We start from the raw sequence: 24,946 nt of genomic DNA, 5'->3' as shown, positions 1-24,946 counted from the left end.
GGTTGCGTTTTAAAAAGTTCTCTCGTTACTCATAATCCTGCGGAAGTTCATTGATTGTCTTCAATTTTATTTTTATTAAATTCTTATTTTATTCTTTGTATTTGGTTTCGTGTCAGGTTTTTTATCTTTTATTCTTCACTCTGCACTGTTCACTTTTCAATTTGCAATTGATGTGGCGACGGCCTCTGCAGTCTACTTTATGTCGGCCAATCAAACTTTTAAGCCAAACAAAACAATGTTTGCAATTTTTACAATTGTTCCACTTAAATTGCGACAGATGGCTGCACCGGTTCGTTCGCTTTTTACCTTAGACTCGCACGCTTTGTAATGGTTCTCGTTGTTCCTCCGTTCTCATGCTTCGTATTTCATTTTTGCTCTTTGTTTTGCCTTTATCTGTACTTTGCCTATTAATGTGCAGCACTTTTCTTTTGTTCAAATGTTGTTCATTCATTTGTTTCATACTTCATTGCATTTCCATTCCGATTGCTGGTTTTCTGCATTCCACTCTGCCTCCTCCTTCAGCCAATTTATGGCGCTTAGTTTTCCTTTCTTTCACATTTAACTTTTACTCATACCAATGTCTCTTGGTCGCTCACAAGTAATTCTACTGTACTCAGCCATCATTTACATTGTTAAATTCAATTGCACAATTTCGCCGTGAGTTGTGGATGGGTCATTCATTATAACTGCATGTAATTGTCAATATTTTTTAACGTTATTCCTTGTCTCGTTTGTATTTGAATTTACCTAGGAGAAAATTAAATTTATTGTCCAATCGAAGCGCACAATAAAAGAATGTTGTACATACATTTCTAATTCATAAATATATCCGCAAACATGAGCTGGTGGAAACCTGTTTTAGAAGCCATATAGAAGTCAACCATAAGATAACTTTTATTCAAGTGTCTGTAAGTATTTAATTTCGCAGAAGCCTTCCCAAAGCTGAACATTGCTTGAAAAATAAACTTGCAGCTGATATTATTCCAGATAAAAAAAAATTAAAAATTATATTTCGTCTTATCCTACACCATTTTTGTGAAGAAACTACACTGATTAGGATGATTCCTAATAGCACTGAAGCACTGAAGATGGCATTTCCCAAGCTCTCTTGTATCGCCCGTTAGTAGCGAACAGAGATATGGCGATCGGAGAAGGCTTTCTTTTATTAAATTTTAACGAGATAATTCTTAAAACCCAAAAGAATGTTGCTTACAATTTCTTATGCGCATCGTTCTTGTTAAATATACTAACGATTACACTCATGATAAAGATCTATTTGATCTCAAAGGAGATTTTAAGTATACCTAGGGGTACTCACAACCCGTCGTAAAGCATCGTAAAATCGTAAAATTATAAATTTTTACACTTGTTTAAAAAAATTGTTCTTGGATTTCATACAATTATCAATGCTATGTTAACTTATAACTTTATGAGACTTGTGAACACCAAAACTATGTACTATTAGGCCAATAAAACGCATGGACCTCCTTATCATAATATACTGTCCAAACTTAGGTTTGAAGTTGCATAATTAAAGCACTCTTCACTCGATTCTCCGGCAGTTTCGCCATAATATTTATACACATTCCGTCACCACTAATGATGTGTTTTATGGATGTAGAGTCCTTACCTACGTTGTCAAGCATCTCTTTTGCGCGCTCTGCTTGACGACGTTTTTGCAAAAAGTTCAGGTATTTTAGTATGAGTCAAGCATTGATCCGCCTCATATCGAAAACATTAGCCAAAATGAGTAGAGTTCATCTATTGGAGATTTCCGCATCCGCTGTATTTCTCTGATGCCAACACGGCGCTTTTTAAACACTGTTTATTTAACTTATTCGATTTTATCATTATTGACATACGGAGATCAAAGTTCTTCTTCTTCTTTATTGGGGAGTTTACAACAGCGCGCTACTCGGTTTTCCTTTTTGCTTCTCCTCCTGGTCTTTCCAACGGAGTGGAGATCTTCCTCTTGCTCTGCCTCCTTCTGCCAATGTTGTCGTATATTTCATACAGCTCCTTGTTCCATCGAATGCGATATTCTGCAGCGCGTATTATTTTCTCCAAGAGTAGATTAAAGAAGTCACATGAAAGAGAGTCACCTTGTCTCAAACATCGTTTGATACCGAACGGCTCGGAGAGGTGCTTCCCGATCTTGTCAAAGCTTTTGTTTTGCGGTGTTACCAAATTCAGGAAACGCGGCATAAAGGCAGCTCCTGTCAAAAGCAGCACGGATATTTTCCAAGATTTGGCGCATAGTGAATACCTGGTCAGTTCTTGATTTACCAGGCCTAAAGCCACACTGATAAGGTCCAATCAGTTTGTTGAAGGTGGGCTTTAATCTTTCACACAATACGCTCGATAGAACCTTATATGCGATGTTGAGGAGGCTTATCCCACGGTAGTTGGCGCAGATTGTGGGGTCTCCCTTTTTGTGGATTGGGAAGACCACACTTCGATTTCAATCATCGGGCATGCTTTCATCCGACCATGTTCTACAAAAAAACCGATGCATTCTCCTTATCAGTTCTTCACCGCCTTGTTTGAATAGCTCGGCCGGCAATTCAGCGTCCCCCGCCGCTTTGTTGTTCTTCAGACGGGTAATTGTAACTTGTTCATGGTAGGGCAACGGAACGTTCGCTCCATCGTCATCGATTGGGGAACCGGGTTCACTATCTTTCACTGCCATTCAGCAGGCTGGAGAAGTGTTCCCTCAAGATCAAAATTCACACCAATATAAAGAGGTTGTACCAAATTAGGAAGAAAAAATATCGAGTCGCGCGAAGTTTAAATGGAGCAGTTCGGGTCCAAAGTGACCTAGTATATTTAAATATATTTAATAAAGAACTAAGAAGCCTAATATACACATTTTTAGTATGGAAGTTTGGAAAACTTGAGTTGCCACTTAATCTGAAGGTTATTTATGGTATGAAGGTTATTTTTACTTTCCTTTACTAGAGTATTTTACAACTTTTAGGTATAAGAAGGCGCCGTTTGTGCCCTTTAATGTGTGCAGTTAGAAATATAAATGCAATTGCTTTTGCTGTATTGTTATTTATATTTTGAATTTGCTCTGAAGCGCAAAGTGCTGTGTGTAATTTTGCTTCAAGATTTATTAGAATTTCTCAAATTAGTCAAAGAACACTTGTTAAGATGTGAAAAATATCAATAAAGCAAGTAACCTAAGGAAATGTGGAGGATTCTCAACTGAGTGCAGCGTGGCAAAACAATAACAAACATAATATATTATGTTATATTCACAAATCTTCCGACTTTTGATATGCAAATTACCTCTCCACATAGTAAGAAAAGCTAACTAATGTCTTGCAAATCGGTGGCAATAATGCATAACTTGAATGTGTGTTGTGTATATTGTTCATATGTGTGAGTTTAAGTTTGTTGTAGCCCAAGGAAGATCGCAATGTTGCCCTGGGCATGTAAGACATCTTAATAAAGCCGCATAAATAAATATGCACATCAAATAGAGCCTCACATGCCATTACCGCTGGAAATTAATGAGCGCCATTTGCATGCAACACGCATTTCACTTGCAGCGGCTTGCAGCAATACAACACATATTGCAAATGAAACAAGCTTCTGCACAACAATCAGGCACTCCGGCATGTGCCGGCTCACGTGCTCGACTAAGTTCCAGCATTAGATTCATTACAAATTACCTAGAAGGTGACTGGCAACCGCCTTATTGTGGGGCAGAGACATTTGATCGTTTATCTTAGACATAAAGTAAGTAGATAGACGCCTTACTTGTACAGTACATACATATGTGCCTTCATATTAGAGGTCTTGTGACTGAGTAGTGCTACTGGAAATGCCAACGGTGGTGTTTGGTCGATGACTTGCAGTGCCTTAATAGCGGAGTGATAGTTCGCGGCGGTTGAATGGATCACATGCGCTTTCCAGAACGGTTGGATAAGAAGTGCGTGTACTTTTAATAAGTCAATTAAGAAGAATGACTGCTAATAACAGTGACTCAATAATTTTTTCCGTTAATTTTCCTGTCATTCTCGCCTTAATTTATTTTAATAAAATTTCAAATCACTTTTTCAACTGGTCGTTCACGCTATAAAGGACGAGGAAAGTCTCATGAAGGAAATATGGACAATCAGAGAACAGATGCGCTGGAAACACTAAGAGGTTTTATTTAGGCCATCAAGTTCTAGTAAAACCCAGTTCCTCTTGAATAAAAACTACAGCACGTTGGGTCGGTGCTGATTCGCTTTCGCCCTTACTACCCCGTACGAGTACTCACAGCATGGCAATTAATTTGGCTGCTGTAAGAGTATTGGTTCGTGCAGCACCGCAGAGTGTACTACAATGTCTGCTAATGTGATAAATTTCATCTTTATCTCGAGCGTCACGGCAAGGCTTTGCGACAATGTATCTGCATAAATAATAGTCACTTCCGTTGTTGGTGGTTGCCGCTTGTTGGTTGTCCGCATTTGCAGCGCTTCGACAGTATTTGGGGTTTCGCGTCGTTTGCGTCGGCAATTGCCGTTGGCTGTTGAGACAATTTAATTTTTTCAAATTCCATTAAATTTCGGTTCAAAGGAAGCTGACATGCGCGGCGCAGTCATGTGACACACGTATGTGGTTGTGCGCAGCAGTTGACTAATTAAATTTATTCATTTACATGATGAACGTGATGTCATTAAAGTAGTGAGCATGTGATCGCACTGCCAGCGAATGCCATCCGCCACGGCGCCTTACATGTTTGGCAGAGCGGTCTTTATTCAATTTGCATTAATTTGTTCCTACCCACTTCAGTGAAGCGTTGCGTATTCTCTTTACAGTTGGTATAATTTAAAAAAACTTGCCTGCTTAGGGTTAAAAAAGTGATGTTGAAGTAAGGACTAGATAATCCTCACCAAGTTTTCTTCGTAGTGTAGTGGCACGTAGTAGTATTAGACTAAGTCTAGATTTTTATACTGCCTTTCCGAACTCTCTAAACATCTGTTATGTGTTATGTATTGATACCCTTAACAGGGTATAATAGTGCAGATATTACCATAGTAGCATTTGTGGGCCGCACAGTGGCATTTCGGCGGAAAAAATAGGATTTTTCCAGTTTCCAATTTCAAAACTTTAATGATTTTGTTTTGTAAAGAAATATTTGGATAAGAAAAATTCAACAAAGTTTTTTATAAAAAGTGAAATTTTATAGTTAAAAAAACTAACAGAAGTCGACGGAAAGTTATTCAATAAAATCAGATTAAAATTATTGTCCAAATCAAGAATTTTTTTGTGTGTAAGTTTATGGCTATGGCTTTTCTTTTATTTTTTAGTGAAAATATAGCACCTATTTGTTTATAAAAAAAAATTTATTGAAATTGGCAAAGTAAGCTAATTTTTATAATTTTTCAAAAATTATACTAAAAAATATCAAATTTTCATTTTTGATGGAAAAAAACTTTATGTGCTTTGCCTTGATAGCCCTCTCACTATAAAAAAATGAAAGTTCCGAGTCTGTACTTTCAATTAAAACAAAAAAAAAAACAACCGCCAATTACCGTCCCTTTTAGTAACATCGATTTTAATTTCCACAAATACTGATGTCTTCAACAGACTTCTTATAACTTCGGATCCTTACATAAGTAGCTTAAGGCGTCATTCGAACAAAATTTCCTTAGAACTTGATCCCATTGTTAAAGATATGGTGCTTGCATAATATTACAAATAAAAACTAACACAATTTTTCGCCGGTTACATATTCAATTAAAATATTGCATATTATATTGGATTTTATCAAGGTAAAGGTATAAATAACGTCACTTTGCGTTTAAGTTTAATTTTTTTTTCATCAGGAGAACTCAATTAAGGAGTGTCCCGAATTTCAAGTCCCTAGGTCCAAAAATAAATATTTTGGCAATTGCAGTTATATGGGAGGTGGGTGTGGCAGTGGGCGGTTTTCCAAGATTTTTTCAAAATTTCTTAATTTAGTCCAGAGAAGTGTTTTTGCAAAGTTTCATTGTTGTACGACCACTCCTTCTATTTTTTTCCCAGAAATGTATGGAGCGGTGCCACTGTGGGCCGTAAGTAACTTCGTTTATTTTACTGCAGTTTATGCACATATTTTTGAATTGCGTAAAGCAATTTATGAAATTATATACCCTCCAATTCATACCACACTTCTTGCCATCTTTCAAGCAAGCGATTGATTCCCGGCTCATAAAATGTGTGACTCTTGCAACAAAAAGTGGTTTTTGACGTCCTAATTTGAAGAGAAGGCTCTCCTCCCCAAGAAATTTGGCTCAAATCGCAATAACTAAGAGTCCTAAAGCTGCCAAGTCCGGTGAAAATGGTGGTTATGGCAGCATACCCCATTTTAGCTTCAAAAGCTTTTGGCGTGTCATCAAACTTTTATGAGATCTCGCATTGCCTTGGTGGAATATTACACCTTTTCTACAGATCAATTCTGACCTCTTCTGTTTGAGTGCATCACCCAATTTGTGCAGCTGATCAGCAGGCTTAAAATAAATGAAATCCCAGCAAGCAGACAACTTAATCTTGTTTAGTGACTATCGGCTTTCGAAGTGGTTTATCCTTTTTAGATCATGATGTCGTTCATTTTACATTCTTGAAAACAACCTCGTTTTCGTTGCCAGTAACCCATGTGTCAATCTTCGATATTAACCCTAGACGTTGTATGTGCTTGTGAACGTTGACGTTAGATAAATTTAATTTTTTAGTAATCTCTCTAGATGTTATTCTACGACTTGCATCGACCGACGACTTTATTTTCTCCACATCGGCTTCAAGACGTCGTGAATTCTTAAGTTCGAAATTTTCCTATTGGCGTTCTGTTAGCACATCTGCTACGCACACATCACATAATTTTCGCCTTATTTGAACTGAATTTTTAACCTTTTGACAATAAAACAGTAAAATTAGCCGAAGTGCTCTTTTCGATCTTCCGTCTTCGATAGGGCACCAATTAAAAACTATTTCAAACAAGTAAGAAAGGTCTATGTTCGGGTGTAACAGAACATTTTATACTCTTGTAACTTGCAATAACCAAAGCCAGAGAAATACCTTAAAATGTAAAACGTCAACCAAAGGATCGGAGTCTAAGCAATATATGTATATACATATACTCCATTCGGCATAAGATTTGTTGGATGTACCTCACATACACCAATAATATGGAGTAAATTCAACCGGGTGTTCGGAAATCTTGATATTAGTTATAAGGGGTCTAGGTCAAGTTTTCGCCCAATTGTACCTATTTTAGGTCAAAGACATACAGTTATAAGTAAAACAAATGCTGTAATTTTCATTGTTATAACATAAATTTTGGCCGATATATCTAGTATAAAGTCACCTGGAAGCTCAAACATCTTTATATTCGGTATATGGGGTCTCAGAGAATATTGATCCGATCTAACCCATTTTTGATTTACAGCATTACTATTATCGGGAAAGTATTCTCTCTAAATTTCAGTTGCATATCTGACATATTTACCGATATTTTCGGTCAAAAGTCAACTATAGATATTGGGGTCCATATATTCGGTACCTATGGGCTTGAACATTTTTGATTGGATTTGGACAATTTTTGCTCATAAGGTGGAATACTGTAAAGGAATTATAGTGCGTAATACTGATTATTTCTCGATTTGTGTACCGGAAAGTGAAAGAATCAAGTGAAATTTAAAATTGTGCTATATGGGAAGTAGGCGTGGTTGTTGTCCGATTTCATTTTCACAGTGCGCCTTAAATTGTAAGAGGAATGCCACGTACTAAATTTTGTTGAAATCGGTTAGTCGGGTTCCGCGATATGGGATTTCAACAATTTTCACACGGTTTTTCATAAGGCTCTCCCATACCTTCCAGGAGGTGGAATTTAATGTTTCTGGCATAATTATAAATTATATGTATGCTAACTGTATGTAAAACGTTTTTTTCTTGTTCAGTTTTCCTAATTCAATTTGAAGGTTAATATATCAAACATCGTGGCTGGAAAGAAGCGACAGAACGTATAAGTACTTGCTATGAGAAATGTGCCTGTGTAAGGTATTATAGCTATGGCAATCGAAGTTAACGTTTTTCCTTAGTTTCAATTGAGTAAGTGTCTTCACCGACAACTTGCCTGACATAAACGACATGACATTCTGGAAACTTAATGTATGTTAGTAACCCTAGAAACGTTTATTTGACACATAACCTCAAACCACCAAAAAATATATAAATTCCAGACTGTTGACTAAGCTGAGCTGTGTTGGCGTGTCTCGCCTTCAAGCGGACCGCCTGTATACGTAGACAATAGACGGCAATCAACAGCCAACAGACAGCATAACGGTAATACGCTTCGTGCACAGCGCTTTCCGGCTTTTCAAAGTGAATGAGGAGCAAATATTGCAGCGTTGTGCTTTTTAATTAAATTGTCACTTCATCATTGTAAATGCAAAATAACGGTAATGTTGAATTTATTTAGTCAGGTGCTGAATCCAATGCAAACAAACATAAATATGAAAAGTGCAGACATACATGTGTCTTCGCAAATAGTATAACACGTTCGAGTTCTCAACTCTTCGCTTGCAATGGAAAGATTTGTTTGTGCATTCACCAAGAATTTATGCAAATATTTGTAATCAAATGCAATTTGGTTGAGTAATAACTTGTCAGTTACAGACTAAAGCACATATGAACATTGAATTATCGAAAATTACACACACATATATACATATATATACATATACGTACATTTCATGCATATTTTCTCAAATGCCATTCGTTACTTATTAAGCGGTTTTATAGTATGTGTGTGTGTGTTCTGAACTCAGCTATCTGTATATGTGGCGCCAGATACTACAATGCCGTGGTTCATTCATCCTTGTAAGCCCTCACAAATTTAAAGCATTTGCATTTGTCTTTACTACGTCTTAATTAAATTATTTTATCCAATATTTGTATTTACTAATAACCGTTACTCTTCGATTGTATATATGTAAGTAACTTATTTGGTGTTATTATTTCTTTTTCACCTCAATATGTTTTAATTAATACAGTTAGCAGTAAATGTTATTAAAAGATTTGGAAAATATCAAATATTATGAAATTTCAAAAATTTTTATTAATTCATTTGCTGAAAATCTCTGTATTTTCTGCTAAATATTCTTCTATGAAATATTGGTAGTCGAAAAAGACTTTTCGTATTTCTAATCAAACTTCTACTTATTTTTTATATTTATAATGAACTTTAATGAACCAAATATGTGCTATTTTGGTCGACCACTTCTTGCTAGAGACATTAATCCATCAATGTAAAGCTTTTCTGGTTTCTCGGCGAAAAACTGCGACAATTAATTTTCAAAGGCTTCTCTTCAGGCCAACTTTACTCCATTAAAGGAGTTCTGCATCGACCGAAAAAATGGTAGTCCGATGGTGCAAAGTCAAGGCTATATGGTGAATGCATTAAAACTTCTCAGCCAAGCTCTCCCAGCTTTTGCCGAGTCATCAAAGATGTGTGTGGTCTAGCGTTGTCCTGATGGAAAACAAAGCACTTTCTGTTGATCAGTTCTGGCCTTTTTTCGATTGATTGCTTCAAGCTCATCAGTTGTTGAAAGTAAAATGTAGAATCAATCATTCGTCTAGGCTGGAGCAGCTCAATGTGGATGATTCCTTTCCAATCCCATCAAACACTCAGCATAACCTTTCGAGGCGTCAAACCTTGTTTTGCAACCATTTGTTCAGCTTTTCCACGTTTAGACCATGATCTTTTCCACACAATATGTCATATTTGATCCACTTTTCGTCTCAGAAATGGTTCGATTTCATTTCGTTTCAGCAAATAATCGTAGATGTATGAAAAAATGTGATTGGTAGCACTGGAGATATACGACTGCAACGACATCTATTGACAAAATACGAAAAGGCTTTTTCGACTACCTAATAAATTATAAAAATATTTCTCCTTCTTGGCGTTGACATACAAATAACCTAGCAGGTATGGGTGAGAGTATGTTCCCAATTTTGACTCCAAAAATCACTGAATTATTGATATTTTGTTCCGAAGATTATGAGATGAGTGGAGGTTTATCAAACATAACAAAATAAAACTTAGTGACTCTAATAGAGTTGGGATGTTATTAAAGGCAGAATAGAAAATTAAAAAAGCTGTCATACAATCGGTCAAAATCAAAAAAAAATATTATTTTTATGCCCTTTTTGCTATAAAAATGTAGCTGTTAAGCGAAGTCCTTTCCTTATTTTCAAGAATTAGAAGCCAAGCCCAGCTTTCTTAGGTTAATGACAATTGCATGTACTAGCTTGAAGCTTTCTAACTATGGTGCCTATGAATATTTTCCCACAAACTGCCGTTTGCGCCCATATGTCAATGTGTGCGACAGCTCAACAGCGATCAGTGGCAAGATTCTCATTCAATTATACTTTCGTAGCGCCACTCTCTCCCCTTTAGCCAACTTCACCAACTGCAAAAGCAATTTCTATGCAAATCACCGCCAACATTTGCTCACCTTCTGCAGCCACCTTTAAGTCCCTGGTTGTAGTTTAATTTACATTTGCGTTGCCTTTCTTAGTCATTGACTTTGCTCCGAGAGGCAGCTGAGCGTTTGCTTACCATTTAAATGGGTATTTAGTGGCTGAGTCTGTTTGTGCAACAAAAACACACTGAGGTCAAATGCAGCACAGGCAGTTCACACATACGTAAGATTGGCACTGCAGGTACAACAGGTCGTATGCGTAACATTGTGGCTAAGGGTTGTAATGAAGCAAATCTCCGGCATGTAGTCGACAGACATTAGTGCTGCTGCTGCTGTCAATTTGCAAGTGGGATACGAAACATGGTTATGAATGCATTCATGCAACACCTGCGTCATAAAGCCATAAGTGTGCTGGTTTCCGTTTTGCCCATGGCGCCACAAGCTGCCAAGCTGCAGTGTCTGCTGAGAAATATATGCGTGTGCTAATGTGTGCATATGGCTTCAGCACTTGTGTGCTATTGGGTTGCAAGGCATCAGCCACATTCAATCTAACCGAAATTGCATGAAATTTTGCCAAATTTTTATCCAACACATGCATACATAGGCACTTACGTAGCTATGAGTGGATGAATGCGGGTAAAAATGTCATTCAATAGCATTTGCAAATCTATTCGGTTATGAATTTCCAAAAATACCATTTAGTAGAACTATTCATATATCAAAAAACTACCGCTTACTTATATGATTGGGGCATGATATCCACCGCAGTGGCTTGCGCTTCAAATGGGCCCCACGTGCGTTTCCCTTACACATGCGGTGCTATGTAAACCACGCAGCCATATGCACTAAATGTTAGCAAAAAATCAATGAGTACGATTAGACACGCTCTCTTGTTTGTTTACTTTTGTCGCTCGTGTACGCTTACGCCTCAGCAAGCATGTGTGAGTGCCCATCACATATTTATACGAGTATTCTAACCCATTTTGGCATGTGCATGCCCCGAATGAGCACCGCTACCAATGTAGCCACGAGTTTGCATTTGAATTCCCGCTGATAGCCGCCCATTTGCATGTCTGAAAACTAAATTTACTAACCCGAAATTGAAGTCAATGTATTTGCTTATTTCGCATTCGTTCATTCACTTCTTCACTCCTTCCCAGCCTAACCCCCAGACCAATTCCTACCGCTCGCTTGCGTATTGGGGCTGCAGTCACAAGTCGGTAGGCATTCATGCAGATAAGCATGCAGCCATTCAGCGCAAAACCATCATTTAACTATTTGCATGGCTCACAAAACCAAAAACAAGAACAAGCAGAGAAATATGAAATGGGGAAACAGTACAAATTGGTAGTTTCTTTGCTCGCATGTGATGGTCATGTGTAAAATACACTGCTTTGGTACATGTGTAGGAACATGCAAATATACCCATGAATGCAGACATTTCCCAGAAGACCCCTATCAACCACGTAGGTACTTCTAGTTTTTTATTAAAAAATTCAAATTAAAGCAAAATGTGGAAGAGCTTCGTTCAGGCGGCAATTCACCCACAGCAATATTACTGAAATGAGTAATAAGTATACAGAAATACTTGTGGTCAAGAAAAATGGAACAGTTTAACTCGTCTGATTCATGTGTAGAATCAGTAGATTACCAGAATGGTTTTTTGCTTTTTATTTCTAAAATCGCTTTGAGTAAATGGGCTTTATGGTAGCACGCTTATATAGATCTTTAATAAATTTTCGTGCAGTAATGTGTTCATTGCAAGCTAAGTAAACACTCTAGCGACTAAGAGCACAAACTGTTTCTTTCTTTCATTCGTTAACACTTTAATACAAATTTTTTTTTGTTATTTGTTTCGCAATTAGTTAAATGCTTTATTGTATGGTACGATGAATACAATTAGGGTTTAACAATTAACTCCTCTCAATGAATGGTAAACCCAACACATTAAATATGTCAACATTTTCCTGCCAAATTAGACTAAACTGAATTTTTTGAGCACTGTGCAGACTTTTTTCGAGATATACATTGCGACAAAAAAGTACCCGGAAATTCTAAGTAAAACGCAAAATATTATTCATCAATATTCATTTTGTTGCCTTCATATTCAGCAGATGTACTACAGCTATGCCAACGATTTTTCCAGTCCTCGAAACACTTTTCATAAGAACTTTTTGGGATGGCCTTCAGGGAGAGATTAGGGATATAGCAGTTTTTACTGTAAATGGTCGCCAAAAATTTGTAAATTAAAAAAAATATATATATCAGAGAACGATGGGGGAAGATTTGTTTATATTTTTACTAGTTTTTCTTTGATTTTTATATTCGGATAATTTACAGCCGAGTTATTGTGAACAAGCAAATTGTTGTTTTTTCCCAAGAGGTTCTGGGGGAATCTCTGTTACCGGCTTATGCTTTAATATTGCAAAAAAGTACTATATTGTCAAAAGTGTGCTCAATAATACACAAAAAGTCCGAATAAAATTACTCAACCCATATACAAGAAATAAATTCGCAAAAAAGTCTTTTTTTAACCCTTCTTTAACCCTAACGCCTCCTTCATTTCAGCACCTTTAGAGATGTTTTATGTAAGATCGACAGAAAATTGATTACATGGAGTGGCAATTTTAGTTCGGGGAACAAGAAAAAACAAACGGTGCCAAATCTGGTTAATGGTGAATGATTTCGACGGATGTTCTAACGCAAAGCCCTCAATACGGCCCTTCATTCCGACGATGAACCCATGTCACATCGGTAGTCAAAATACTCTCCATGAATGTGAGATCGGAATTCGCACCATCAAGCATGTCTAATGAGACCTGTTTACGGTACACTTTTTGGAAAAAAATTCGGCTTTAGTTGAGCATAGTTTCATACTCAAAATATCCACCAAAATCATTCGAACGGACTCTCGAGAGACGCTCTCTTGCCATCTCTTTAACACTTGCCTGACGATTTTCAATTTCCTGATGTTCACCATATCCCGCACCTTTTTAATATTTTCATCAGTTGAAGGGGTCGAAAGTCGTTCAGAACGAGGCGATTTTCAACGATTTCTCGACCGTCTTTGAAGGCTTTGTACCACTCGTAGGCTAGCGTTTTTGATAAAACTGAATCACCACTAGCTTTTTCCAACATTCGCAACGATTTCGCACACGAAATTTGGTTAGAGAAATAAAATTTCAGATATCTTTATCTATTGTAAAAATCTCAACGCCCTACTGATGTGTACCAACTTAAGCAGCTGCTGTAAACAAACTGATTGACAGATCGCGCTCATATTTGGCATATTAATTAAGGACAGTCCTACCAACTTATTAATTAACAGAAAAATGTATTTGTTTGAAAAATCATCTACACGGGGAATTTAATTACAATTTTCGGGTGCTTTTTTGACTCAATGTATGATAAATCCATGTAATTGCAACGATTTACATGGATATATCATACATTGAGTGAGTGAGTGAGCCACCTGTGATTTTTTGTAATTAAATAATAACCGCTTTTGAATATACATACCTGTATACATATGCTGACATATGTATAATGCCATATGCAGGCTTTAGTTAAGCGGTCTTAAGAAATTTATTCCGATGACCTATATACCTCTTCATAAGAACTCTTTGCTTCATTTGTATGCTCAGCACGTCATATCTTAACAGTTGGTTGTAGGAGGAAATGGTGAGACATGCGATTGTGAAGTTAACGGAATGTTAAAGTGTGCATCATGTAGCATGCAACATAAAAGCGGCTTGTTGAGGAATTTACATATACGGTGGGGAATAAAAATGTTGCTATATTTAAGAAACTGCTTGGAAAATAAAAATTTTTTAAAGTTGTTCAAAAATCTGCGGTGAAAATCAAGTTTGAAAACGCCGCATTTGAAATGAACAAACTTGCAACAACCAAATATGAATGCTGTTATGTTGTTGCCATGCAATTTCAACCACTTGGTGGAATTTTCGTGTATTTAAAGCTAAACCTGCACCTTGAGCATATTCTCTTCGGAAGTGTTTAGATTATAAAAAGTAGTATAAAGTCCGACAGTACCCTGTAAAAGCCAGTTGAGAGCAAAACCATACCAATATATAAACACCGTGCAACACCTGCAGACGTTGAGATTGCATTTGATGTGGCACAATGCCTTTCTGTTACGGTGGCATGCCGCAAACACCATAACACTCAACGGTTTGACTGTCAGCATACATTCCAGTGTTTACACAGTGCGATTCGCTAAGATTTTATTTACACTGAAAATCGCATTCAACTCGAGAATGAATACTTCCGCATCGCCTTTTCATTCCGCCACTCGTTTACTTGCCACACACGTGCGCCTGCGAATATAAGGGAGCGCAAACACACACACAAACACAAACACACTGAGGCGAGGCGAATGTGAATGGGCGCAGATTTCATTTTGTTGAGTGCTTCTTGCATCTTGCATCTTGCAACTTGCACTTCGCATTAAAGCAGCAGCCACATTTGTTGTTTGGCAGAAACTCAGCGCCCGCCTGGCCCACGGAAGACATTGAGGTTTGCAGCACAGAGCGCCATGTGTGGGTATTTTATGGACTCGATTTGTTTTCATGCCACTAATTCTCTAAGTCTTCGGCTGTGCATTGCTTAATTTGTTTCGTATGTGAGTGTGTGCTTGTGTTTGTGGTTGTGTGTGAAGATGCGAGAAAGGCTTGGCTTGGAGCTTGGCCGAGTAGTTTGGCATGAATGCAAATATATCCTGCAAATGGAGCACTAAATTCTAACAATAAGAAAAATTAAAACTGCTGTGCACAACAACAAGAACACACGCGACAGCGCAGATAGGCAATGAGAGCAAGTCAGTCCAGGAGATTATCACCGCGCTGCTTGGTTTGACGTTGTCGGTCTCCCGCCGTAACGGGTTCAACGCTGTGCAGACTGGCAACGTCTTGCTGTGCTGCTAAAATGTCTGGAAAATTGGTGAAAACCCATTGCGGTACTTTACTCTTTAAATATTTATGAAAGAAAATTGTCTCTGTGTCAATGCCGGTAAGACTGGCGTGTGCTTTGCGGGCGCCGGGCGCGCTCAAGCCAATTTCCAGATGCTGATGACAGGAGAAGATTTGTCGGCAGGAATATGCAAAGGGCGCTAGTCTTCTCGAGAGAGGACGAGAGGGAGACACAATGTGCTTGAGAATATGCAAGAAATAGAGTAAACAAAATTTCATGTAAAATAAATAATAATAATATGCCCCTCGTGACAGATGTTTGGCCAAATTGTTAGGGTGTGTTTCGATCTCGATTCTACAAGTGATACTAAAGATTTTAAATTGCTTCTTTGATTTTTTTATAATAGGATTAAGTATTACTGTACTGCACTCTGTACACGTCAGGCAGTACGGACTAAAGTTGTGATCGAATCAGAACAGATAGCTTTAAAAGCATCCATGTCCACTCAGTATTTGGGTTAGGTTTATCCACCTTATCCACTAAAGGATGTCCGGGACTAGTTTGTGAACCCACTGTCTTTTGGTTGAGCTAGCCACCGTTGATGCCACATTGTGATGCGTTGGTTCTCTCCTTTTTTTACACCTACAGACGGTTCGCTTTACTGGATGATACCCTATCTTCCACCTTCCTTCTGCTTTTGAGCAAGTCTTTCCTTTTTTGCTCAGCCTACTCTAAACTCATGGTAGCAAACCATTGACGCAGGTTATCTATGCTACCATTGAATTTGATCCACAGGTCATCCAGATATTTTACCTCTATGAGATCATCCGCATATGCGATTATTTTCACGTTCTTTGGCTGATGTATTCTTAACTCCCCTTAACACCTCCCGACTTTATTTCTGTGGACAACCGCACCTTCGCTAACTTTAACAAAGCTAACTGGGTCAGCTTCACAGACTTTACTGAGAACACCTTCACCGCTTTACCCATTCCTTCGGACGGTGATCGAAACAGCCACCGATCGCTTCATTCCGGCTGGAAGAACTGCTGAACTCCTAATTTCCCAGCCGAAGCAGCTGTTTTAGCTAACGAGCTTGACTCCTTACGCCATGCCGATCCCCAATCCCCAAATAAGGAACTCGACAAATGATAAATCAACACAAGCGGCTGAAGTGGATAGAGCATATACATATGTACATACATCTATGTACTATATATGACCAAGCTGCAGCTTTCATCCAGTCGAACCTCGTTTGGCGCAGACGATTTGACGAAACCTATGCCTTCCCGCAATCCAAAAGCAAATATACATATTTTAAAAACAGTTATTCAAAATGGGCAAAAGAATAAAATGAACCTTTGCGGTTGCTGCATTTGTTTTTTGTTTTAGACATACATAGTTATACATACTTGTACATGATATATGGCAGGAATAATGGTTGGCCATGTGAGTTGTTTCCACACGCTGCTATCATCTGCGGTTGTGTAAATGTCAAAGCTGCACTGACTTACAGTTATAACGTAAAATCTGAGTTCGTTAACAAAGTAAACGTCTGTTTTTGGTTGGCAACAAGGGAACGCGTTTATCTGAGCTTTGTGTTGGTAAATGGTAATAGAAAGAGAAAATTGAAATATTGTGAGTGTTGTTGTTGTGTGTAATTAGAGATTCTATAATTGGCGACATATTTTTAAACAAATTACAAATAAATGAAATGTTAAAATTATAAATAATTATCATACAAAATAATAGTACCATACGTAATTGGGTCAGTGAAGTCGGCTTTGAAAATGAGAGTGAGGGAAAAAATTATAGTGGGATGAGAAATCATCCATTTGTGTACATATCTCCTAAACTACGAAAGCTGTAACAACCAAATTTGAACAGAGCAAATATCATAAGAACTTCTACGGACAGTCTGAAAACGAACGAAATCAGAATAACCCTGCTGCTCACTCGCCATATAACGGTACTGTTCAAAATTAATAGCCTACGAAAAAATTTGACAATAGGCGTGGCAACGCCCACTTTTCGGGTAAATCACATATCTCGGAACCCATCCTACCGATTTCGACTAAAGTATATACAGAATTGCTTACATTCCGATCCGCTTGTTGCCATTTTACATCTTAAGATACTACCCTGAGTCTGATTCTTAGCATTTCTTACTTGTGTTTGTTGTTGTTTCATCACTTTCTCCGCTTTCGAAAATGATCCACTCTGGTCATCATAAAATCATATAAATGGATTATTTCTACAATATATTCCTAAATTATGCACAAATCGTCAGCAATCCTAAAAATCAAAACTGAAAATAAAAACTTAAACTCTTCTTTAAACTGCCAGCATTTATTTGGTAACATAAACACTTTAAAATTCTCAAATCCTAAATAGCTTGATTCTAAACGCCAAATAGCTTAAACTGTTTCATAATTTATTTTCATAAAATTTAACAAAAAATATAAATTAAAAGCTCTTCAATTATCCGATGCCGTTAGATGTCCCAGCTGCACATAAATTGCTTAACCCCATACTCTATCAAAATGCGAGCCGAAGCTCTGCCTTCCGCAATTGCCAATCACCGGCGACAGCTGTCATTGGTGCCAACACTTTCACCCGTTGAGCCGTGACACATTTTTAAACGCTGTTTTGTCAACGTCGGGTTTTGCATGGCCATTAGTGGGCTAGCAGCGTTTAATTAAAAATAAAAATCACTCGTGTTGCGTCATTGCAACACACAGCCGCTTAGCTCCGCCATTCAGTGTGTCCACGAGACGAGCAACGATTTTCATTTGCTTATACCTCGCGTGGGCAAACGCTCAATCAACATTTTTATTTACCGTTTGACTCACTTTAGCGGGACGGAAACGGGCTGCGGGCACCCAGGTGCCACCACCTGCATACTCGTGCCGTTGTTTGCGCTCATGCTTTGATATGAGTGTGACGTGTGTTTGTTCTATGCATTTCAGGTGGTCGACGACAGCTATCTGGTAGCCTACAATGACACCGTGCACAAACATGGCCTCATAACGTCAATGCTCGGCCTTGAGTTGACAGTTGATGGACGTCACTTTCAGGACGGCGAAATGCGCGTAAAATGCCTGGCCAGCATATCGCCGGTGCTGTGGAGCGGCGACAAGGAGAGCGTGTTACAGCGACGGCGCGGCATTATTGACAACCGAGAGGCAATGCTCCTAGGTAAGTTGAAAGCGCGATAAACTTAAATAAACTGGAAAACAGCTTAACAAATTTCAATTTAGTGCATTTTAAAAGTCCAGCGCGAGTCGTGAATATCAAATTGTTTATTAAATATAGTGACTTGCTTTCCTGTAGTGGCTTATGGTGTACAAATCGGTCAGCGGAGACTGATTGACAAGGCGCTGAATTGCAGAACTGAGAAAAATTTTGATTGACTTGAAAACGTTTTCAGTGACCCACTTTGGCATTTATCGAACTCGATTTAAGCGAACATTTTACTTGAACCAAACTCAATTTCGCAAGTGTCTAATAATTAAGTTGAACTCTTTTGTGAATTCATAGAAAAAATTTTAAAATCGGTCGGTTTCCAAAAGCCTTTAGATAGAGACGATTATTTCATTTCGATTTCGAGACTTAGTTCAAATGACTTCGCACTGAGTTTGGTGAGGTCTTGAAGCATGCACATGACACCTGGTGCCAATTTGAGTTTTGGGCAAACTCAGCTTCTATTTGAACCTGCCTCCTCAGCGTTTGTATATGAAAAAAGGAGGCAAATGCAAAATTAACGCTCTTAAATTGATAATTCAATTATTCACTCGAAGTTCTAATGAAAGAAGAATTATAGTGAAATACAACAAAAATTGCAACAAGAGCGACTTTCTCTTATTATGCGCAGTAAATTCCAAAAGCGCTTAAACATACATAGCTCTTTCGTGTTTCGATTTCCTTTCGGCTCGAAATCAAAAACTGCATTAACTTCTCGGGCCCGAAAAATTCAATTTAATGCGTCACAATTTCGACGAAATTGCATTGAACGAACACGCGCGCTGCGCAGCTTTCCATCACCACCATCTGTGCGATTCGTTTGCTTGCTCCTCAATGTCCTGTCTATGTCTTATGTTGCGGCACTGGCTTGAATTTCAATGTTGCCGCCATTCATATTCACTGCCAACATTCTGTCCTACGAGCTACGAACTCCGACGTTGCCAGTAACGGCACAGTACGTGTGCGGCATCGCTGAGTGCCCAGTGCAATCACGTCACACACACACACACACACATTGCCCACCAGCCGACCACTCGGCCCTTACAGCCCTTACAGACGTGAGTGTGTATTTATGGTTGACCGCAGCGTCCGAAAACTGCATTTATTGCCAATGCCAATGCTGTTGGCGCATACTGTTGTTGTTGCCGTTGGTAGCAGCTGCTTACATCCGCAGTTGATTGCTCAACACTTGAAATGCTGACGGTGTCTCCGCGCGAGACAGGCAGCCAAACTCGGGGGCCGCATGAAAGTCAGCCAAATAGTTGGCGTTGCAACATCACTTCCGCTGGCAATGGTTTCTTAAGCAGCCAAGCGAGCGATATTTATAACTAAATTTACTAACTAATAATCTTCTTCTTCTTTTTCCTTCGATTCTCTCTTTCCAGTACGTGGTTCGGCCGTTCGGTTACATCCTTTGGGTAATTTCCTCTCCAGTCTGCGCCTGCTGACCGCCGTCACAATACTAACAATAAAATGTCAATTACTACTGAGCACCGACCGAGCATAAACGCAACAAATTAGCCACACACCAACACTAAGACATGCCTGCATCGGCACACACGCACAAGCGTGCGTAATAACGAAAGTCAATAAAACACAAAATAGCATAAGTACAGTTAACCAAAGACAAACTAAACATAAGTTAGTGCAAAGCAAATAAAAGTGTGTAAGAAGAAGGAGAGAAACTGCAAGTCTTGCAGTTGCATGCATGCCAGCGAGTGTGTTAAAGAGTCTTGCGCTGACTTTGTGGTCGGCGTGGCGTATACGCAACATTGCATTCAACTATAGTGGCTAACTTGCATACGGTTAAGTTAAAGTTAAGGTTTGTGAAATACTTTGTGCTAGCAATAAATTGATTTGTTCAGTAGAAATTGCATGCAATTAAGCGAAAGACACGCAGAGAAGTTTGGTTGTTGAAAATACTGTAAATTACATAAAAACTATTACATAATATATAACTCAATACAAGTATATAGTAAATGTAAGCAAAAAGCAGCGCAAACTTGTTATGTATATTAGATCCAAAAGTAACTTTCAAAAAAAAAAAAAAATATCAAAAGCATTGTAAGTAAGCCAATATTCAGATTCAATTTTCAGAGCCTTGAGTGCAGTTTTGCTTTATTTTGTTAATCAATGGAAAATAATTCCCTTTTGACTCTTCAACTAGCACCGAACTTCTGCTTTCATCTAAAATTAGAATGAAAAATGCATTAAATACACTACTACAATGGCTGCTGTCTCTGCTTGTTATTTTTCTTTCGAACTTTCGCTTACTGATTTCAATTGAATAAACATTTTTTCTCATTCGAAAGTCGAATTCCTTCAATTTCTACAAAAAAAAGCAAATTCTATTTGCTGCAAGTTTGCCTGGTGATTTTATGTATTAAGTCAATAGGTTCAAGGCGCATTCCCGAAGCTAATTTTTTATTCAAAGAAATAGAAAAAGTAACTGCCGAATGCGGAGACTGACCTCTCGTTTCGTATTTAGTCAAAAAGTCGATCCTAATCATGGCAGAATGAAACGGCGCATTCAGGACGTTTGGTACAAATCGAGCAATGGTAGGCTTTATACTCGAAACTTTAACCAAAATGAGTTGTTAAGATCCTCTGTCATCTTTCTGATGGCAACACGATGATTCACAAGCACTTTTTTTCAAATCTCTCGATGTTATCATCATTAAAATAGAAGTCGACGGACAAATAATGTGAGGCAAGTTTTCGATGAATTCACGATCTTCACTTACAGATTTGTGACACTGTAATACTCGTGCTTGTATAAAGTAAGTACTCCCCAAAACACTTTTAAAGCATTTTCAACGATTTCATAGCTGTAATGGCAAACTTTTTGCTTTTTAAAAAATAGTTGCCAAACACAACCTTATTCACAGAGATCATAAATGAATGGCGTATGGAGATCAAAATTTACATAAAGTTTAAAAAAAGGTTATGATAATCTAGGAAAAACGTACTTATCGATTCGCTTTGCCCTTGCAGTTTCTTTGTACCAATCCAGATCAAGCTTGATCGTGAATTTAGGTGTAAAGATATTTAGTATTGAAAAGCGATCGAGACTCGGATACTTTCCTTCCCGATCTCGAAAATAAAATAATTTTTTGGTTGAATCAAGGACTTCGTAAGTTAAAATCGAATATACCTACTTATTTGCGGCTTTGTATTTATGGTTCATTCCGCTTCTTGGACTATAGCGCCTCATCTATAGTTTTAAAAGTATGTCAGCTAGATTTAAAGCTTCATTGTGAAGTCCGGAGATAGATTCACTTTGACCATCTATGAACAACCGAAATACTCCTCCAAAATCATTTAGAAACAGCAGCCATTGCTAAGACCTCTTTACGCACATCTAAGGTTATAATGACAGCTTCTGCTTTGCCCCGGCAAAGCCACAAATAATTATTTGGAAATATTTAATAAGTGAAGTAATTGAATCTGATGACTGTAAATATATACAAATGTAATTAAAATGTCAAGTTGGAAGCAAAGAACAAAAATTAATACAAGCAAATATTTATAATAAGACAAATGCCCGCATCAAATAATAGCAACAAAAGCGGCAAGACAGCAGACCATTAAACCAAATTGACCAATTGCTTTAGTGCACACATTTAAATATATACCATATATGTATACATATGAGTTTCAATTTGGCTTGCGGTGCTTCGGTGCACGTAATTATGTTTGCATTGAAGCGCAATTACTTCGACTAAATATGGAATTTGGTAGGCGATTTTGGATGAAATAAGTACTGTAAATGCATTTCATATTAATTATGTACAAATCTCATTAATGTTGTATTAGCTAAGTGTTTAAGCGATAAGCCGCTTCCATTTGTGTGTATGTGTGTAATACTCGCATTATCTGCGCTTCTAGTGCAACTACTTTAATGATTACTTTATTTTTATATTTCACTAACCCAAACACTTGAGTATTAGCAACAAATATACAATACATATGTAGCAAGAGTGAAGCAGACAGGCGCTGCTGCAAGTGGAATGCCTGGTGATTATAAAACGCCTGCGGGTGGAGCAATGCAAATAAATTAATGAGAAAACTGTCTGTGTTAAACTGCGAAAAATGTGTTTCAATTTCATACAACGGAAGTTCGTTAAGGTTGGTACTAGTGCTTAATTTATTAAACCCTCATATAAACTCGCAAAGCGCATTCATACCACGGAATGAATCTTACAGCAGATCAGACAGTAATAGCAGGAATTACCTCAAATATAACCTGTTGTTGGGAATAAATATCGATTGAGAGGCTAAAGACTAATTTATGTGAATGAGTTCGACTTCAGTTATGATATGCAGCTCATATTTATGACGTTTGGATCACAAAGTGCACAGTCCTTTTCAAATATTATCAACTTTAAACGCATGCTCTGTCATGATCGGTGGCATGATGATATACTAAGAAACGATTTTTGGAGCCTACGAGTTGAAAAACAAATTCCTATATAATTAAGATATTCGAAAGAGCTGCTTAAAAGTATTGGGTAGTCGGAAAAGTCTTTTCGCATTTCTAATCAAACTTTTACTTATTTTTTATATTTATAATGAACTTTAATGAACCCAATATGTACCATTTTGGTCGACCACTCTTTGCCACTTTTCCGCCAGAGACATTATAACATCAGTACAAAACTTTTCTGTTTTCTCGGCGAAAAACTGCGAGTAGTAATTTTCACAGGCTACTCCTGAAGCCAACTTTACTCCATTAAGGGAGTGCTACATTGACCGAAACAAATGGCAATCCGATAGTGCAAAGTCAGAGCTATATAGTGATTGATGCATTGCATACTTCCCAGCCAAACTCTCCCTGCTTTGCCGAGTCATCAAAGATGTGTGTGGTCTAGCGTTGTCCTGATGAAAGACGAAGCACTTTCTGTTGATTAGTTCTGCCTGTTTTTTTCGATTGCTTGCTTCAATCTCATCAGTTGTTGACAGTAAAATGTTGAATCAATTGTTCGACCAGGCTGGAGCAGCTCATAGTGGATGATTCCTTTCCGATCAAACACTCAGTGTAACCTTTCGAGGCGTCAATACTTGCAACCGTTTGCTGAGCTTCACCACGCTCGGACCATGATCGTTTTCGCATATTATTGTCGAATTTGAGTCACTTTTCGTCTCCTGTTACCATTCGCTTCAGAAATGGTTCGATTTCATTTCATTTCAGCAAAGAATCGCAGATGTTAATTCGGTCCATTCAAGTTTTGACAGACAATTCATATGGTAGCCAAACATCGAGCTTCTTTTTGTAGCCAGCCTTTTTTAAATGATTCAAAACCGTTTGATGATGAATGTTAGGTTCCTTAGCGATGTCATGGCTGCTTATGTAATGGTTCTGGGCAATCTTTTCCGTAATTTCATCGACTTTTTCAACGTTGGATCGACCAGAGCGAGGTGCATCTTTCATATCAAAATTTCCACATCGTAAGCGAGCGAACCATTGTTGTGCTACATGAACTGATACGACATCGTATTCGAAAATTTCACAAATTTCATTGGTGGCTGGCGTGGCATTCTTCACCTTTTTCTACAAAAGTTTCAAAATATAGCAAATTTCTTCATTATTTTTCTCTAATTTTTGAACAGCTGTAACTTTTTTTCCGCATTGTTAGATAAAGCTTAATATCTCACCGTACCTTTTCTGTTCCAACACTATTGTGTCACATGTATGTGATTGGTAGCCCTGGAATATATTGACGACTGCAACGACATCCATTGACAAATTACGAAAAGACTTTTTCGACTACAAAATATTTGGGGGAAATTACATATTCATGAATGAATAAACAGTTTGTTTGGAAACACCAAATATGCGAAACTTTTTGAGCCTCGTATAGCGGTATAATATTTGGATATATTAATAGAGTCAACTTTAAGCAGATCAAGACCATTAATTAAGTTGCAAACTGAGCGCTGATATCTTCGTCCTCAATTTTTTTTGATTACTATAATCCAGGAGCATGAAAGCGAAGAGTAGTACATACTTTATAAATTATAAGTGTAGCGAGCTTTATTTAGTTGAATCATCAGCTCAAAAGTGGCTAAAGTATACCAGAATGCTCCTAATGAAAGAGTATAAATGCAGTTAGCATTTTACTTGGGGACGAGTGTGAACTTATATTTCAAGCGCAATCATCAAAGCACCCAATTCCAACAGCAACGAAGGAGTGGGAAGAAAGCTTCCTGCCACCAGCCGCGTTGAGTAAGCAATCGTAATTATTATCTTGACACGGCTGCCGCGGTTGGGTTTTGTGTAGCAAGTGTGTCGGCGATCTATCATAATTGCAACACTG

The 24,946-nt window shown here is 37.9% G+C and overlaps 1 protein-coding gene across 1 annotated transcript in view; it reads left to right on the top strand.

Moving 5' to 3' along the window:
- The window catches only part of LOC120782244, a 62,295-nt gene extending 41,612 nt beyond the window's left edge, over positions 1–20,683 (top strand). Inside the window, exons 6-7 of the mRNA XM_040114411.1 lie at positions 18,356–18,584; positions 20,015–20,683. Of these exons, the coding sequence (XP_039970345.1) occupies positions 18,356–18,584; positions 20,015–20,136 (351 nt within the window). The 3' untranslated portion in view covers positions 20,137–20,683. The remainder of the gene's footprint in view (positions 1–18,355; positions 18,585–20,014) is intronic.
- Positions 20,684–24,946: the final 4,263 nt, after the last annotated feature.

The sequence above is a fragment of the Bactrocera tryoni genome, chromosome 1 (genome assembly GCF_016617805.1).
Source record: "Bactrocera tryoni isolate S06 chromosome 1, CSIRO_BtryS06_freeze2, whole genome shotgun sequence".
NCBI lineage: Eukaryota > Metazoa > Arthropoda > Insecta > Diptera > Tephritidae > Bactrocera > Bactrocera tryoni.
The sequence above is the reverse complement of the archived record's forward strand: the minus strand, read 5'-3'. Positions and strand labels throughout refer to the sequence as shown.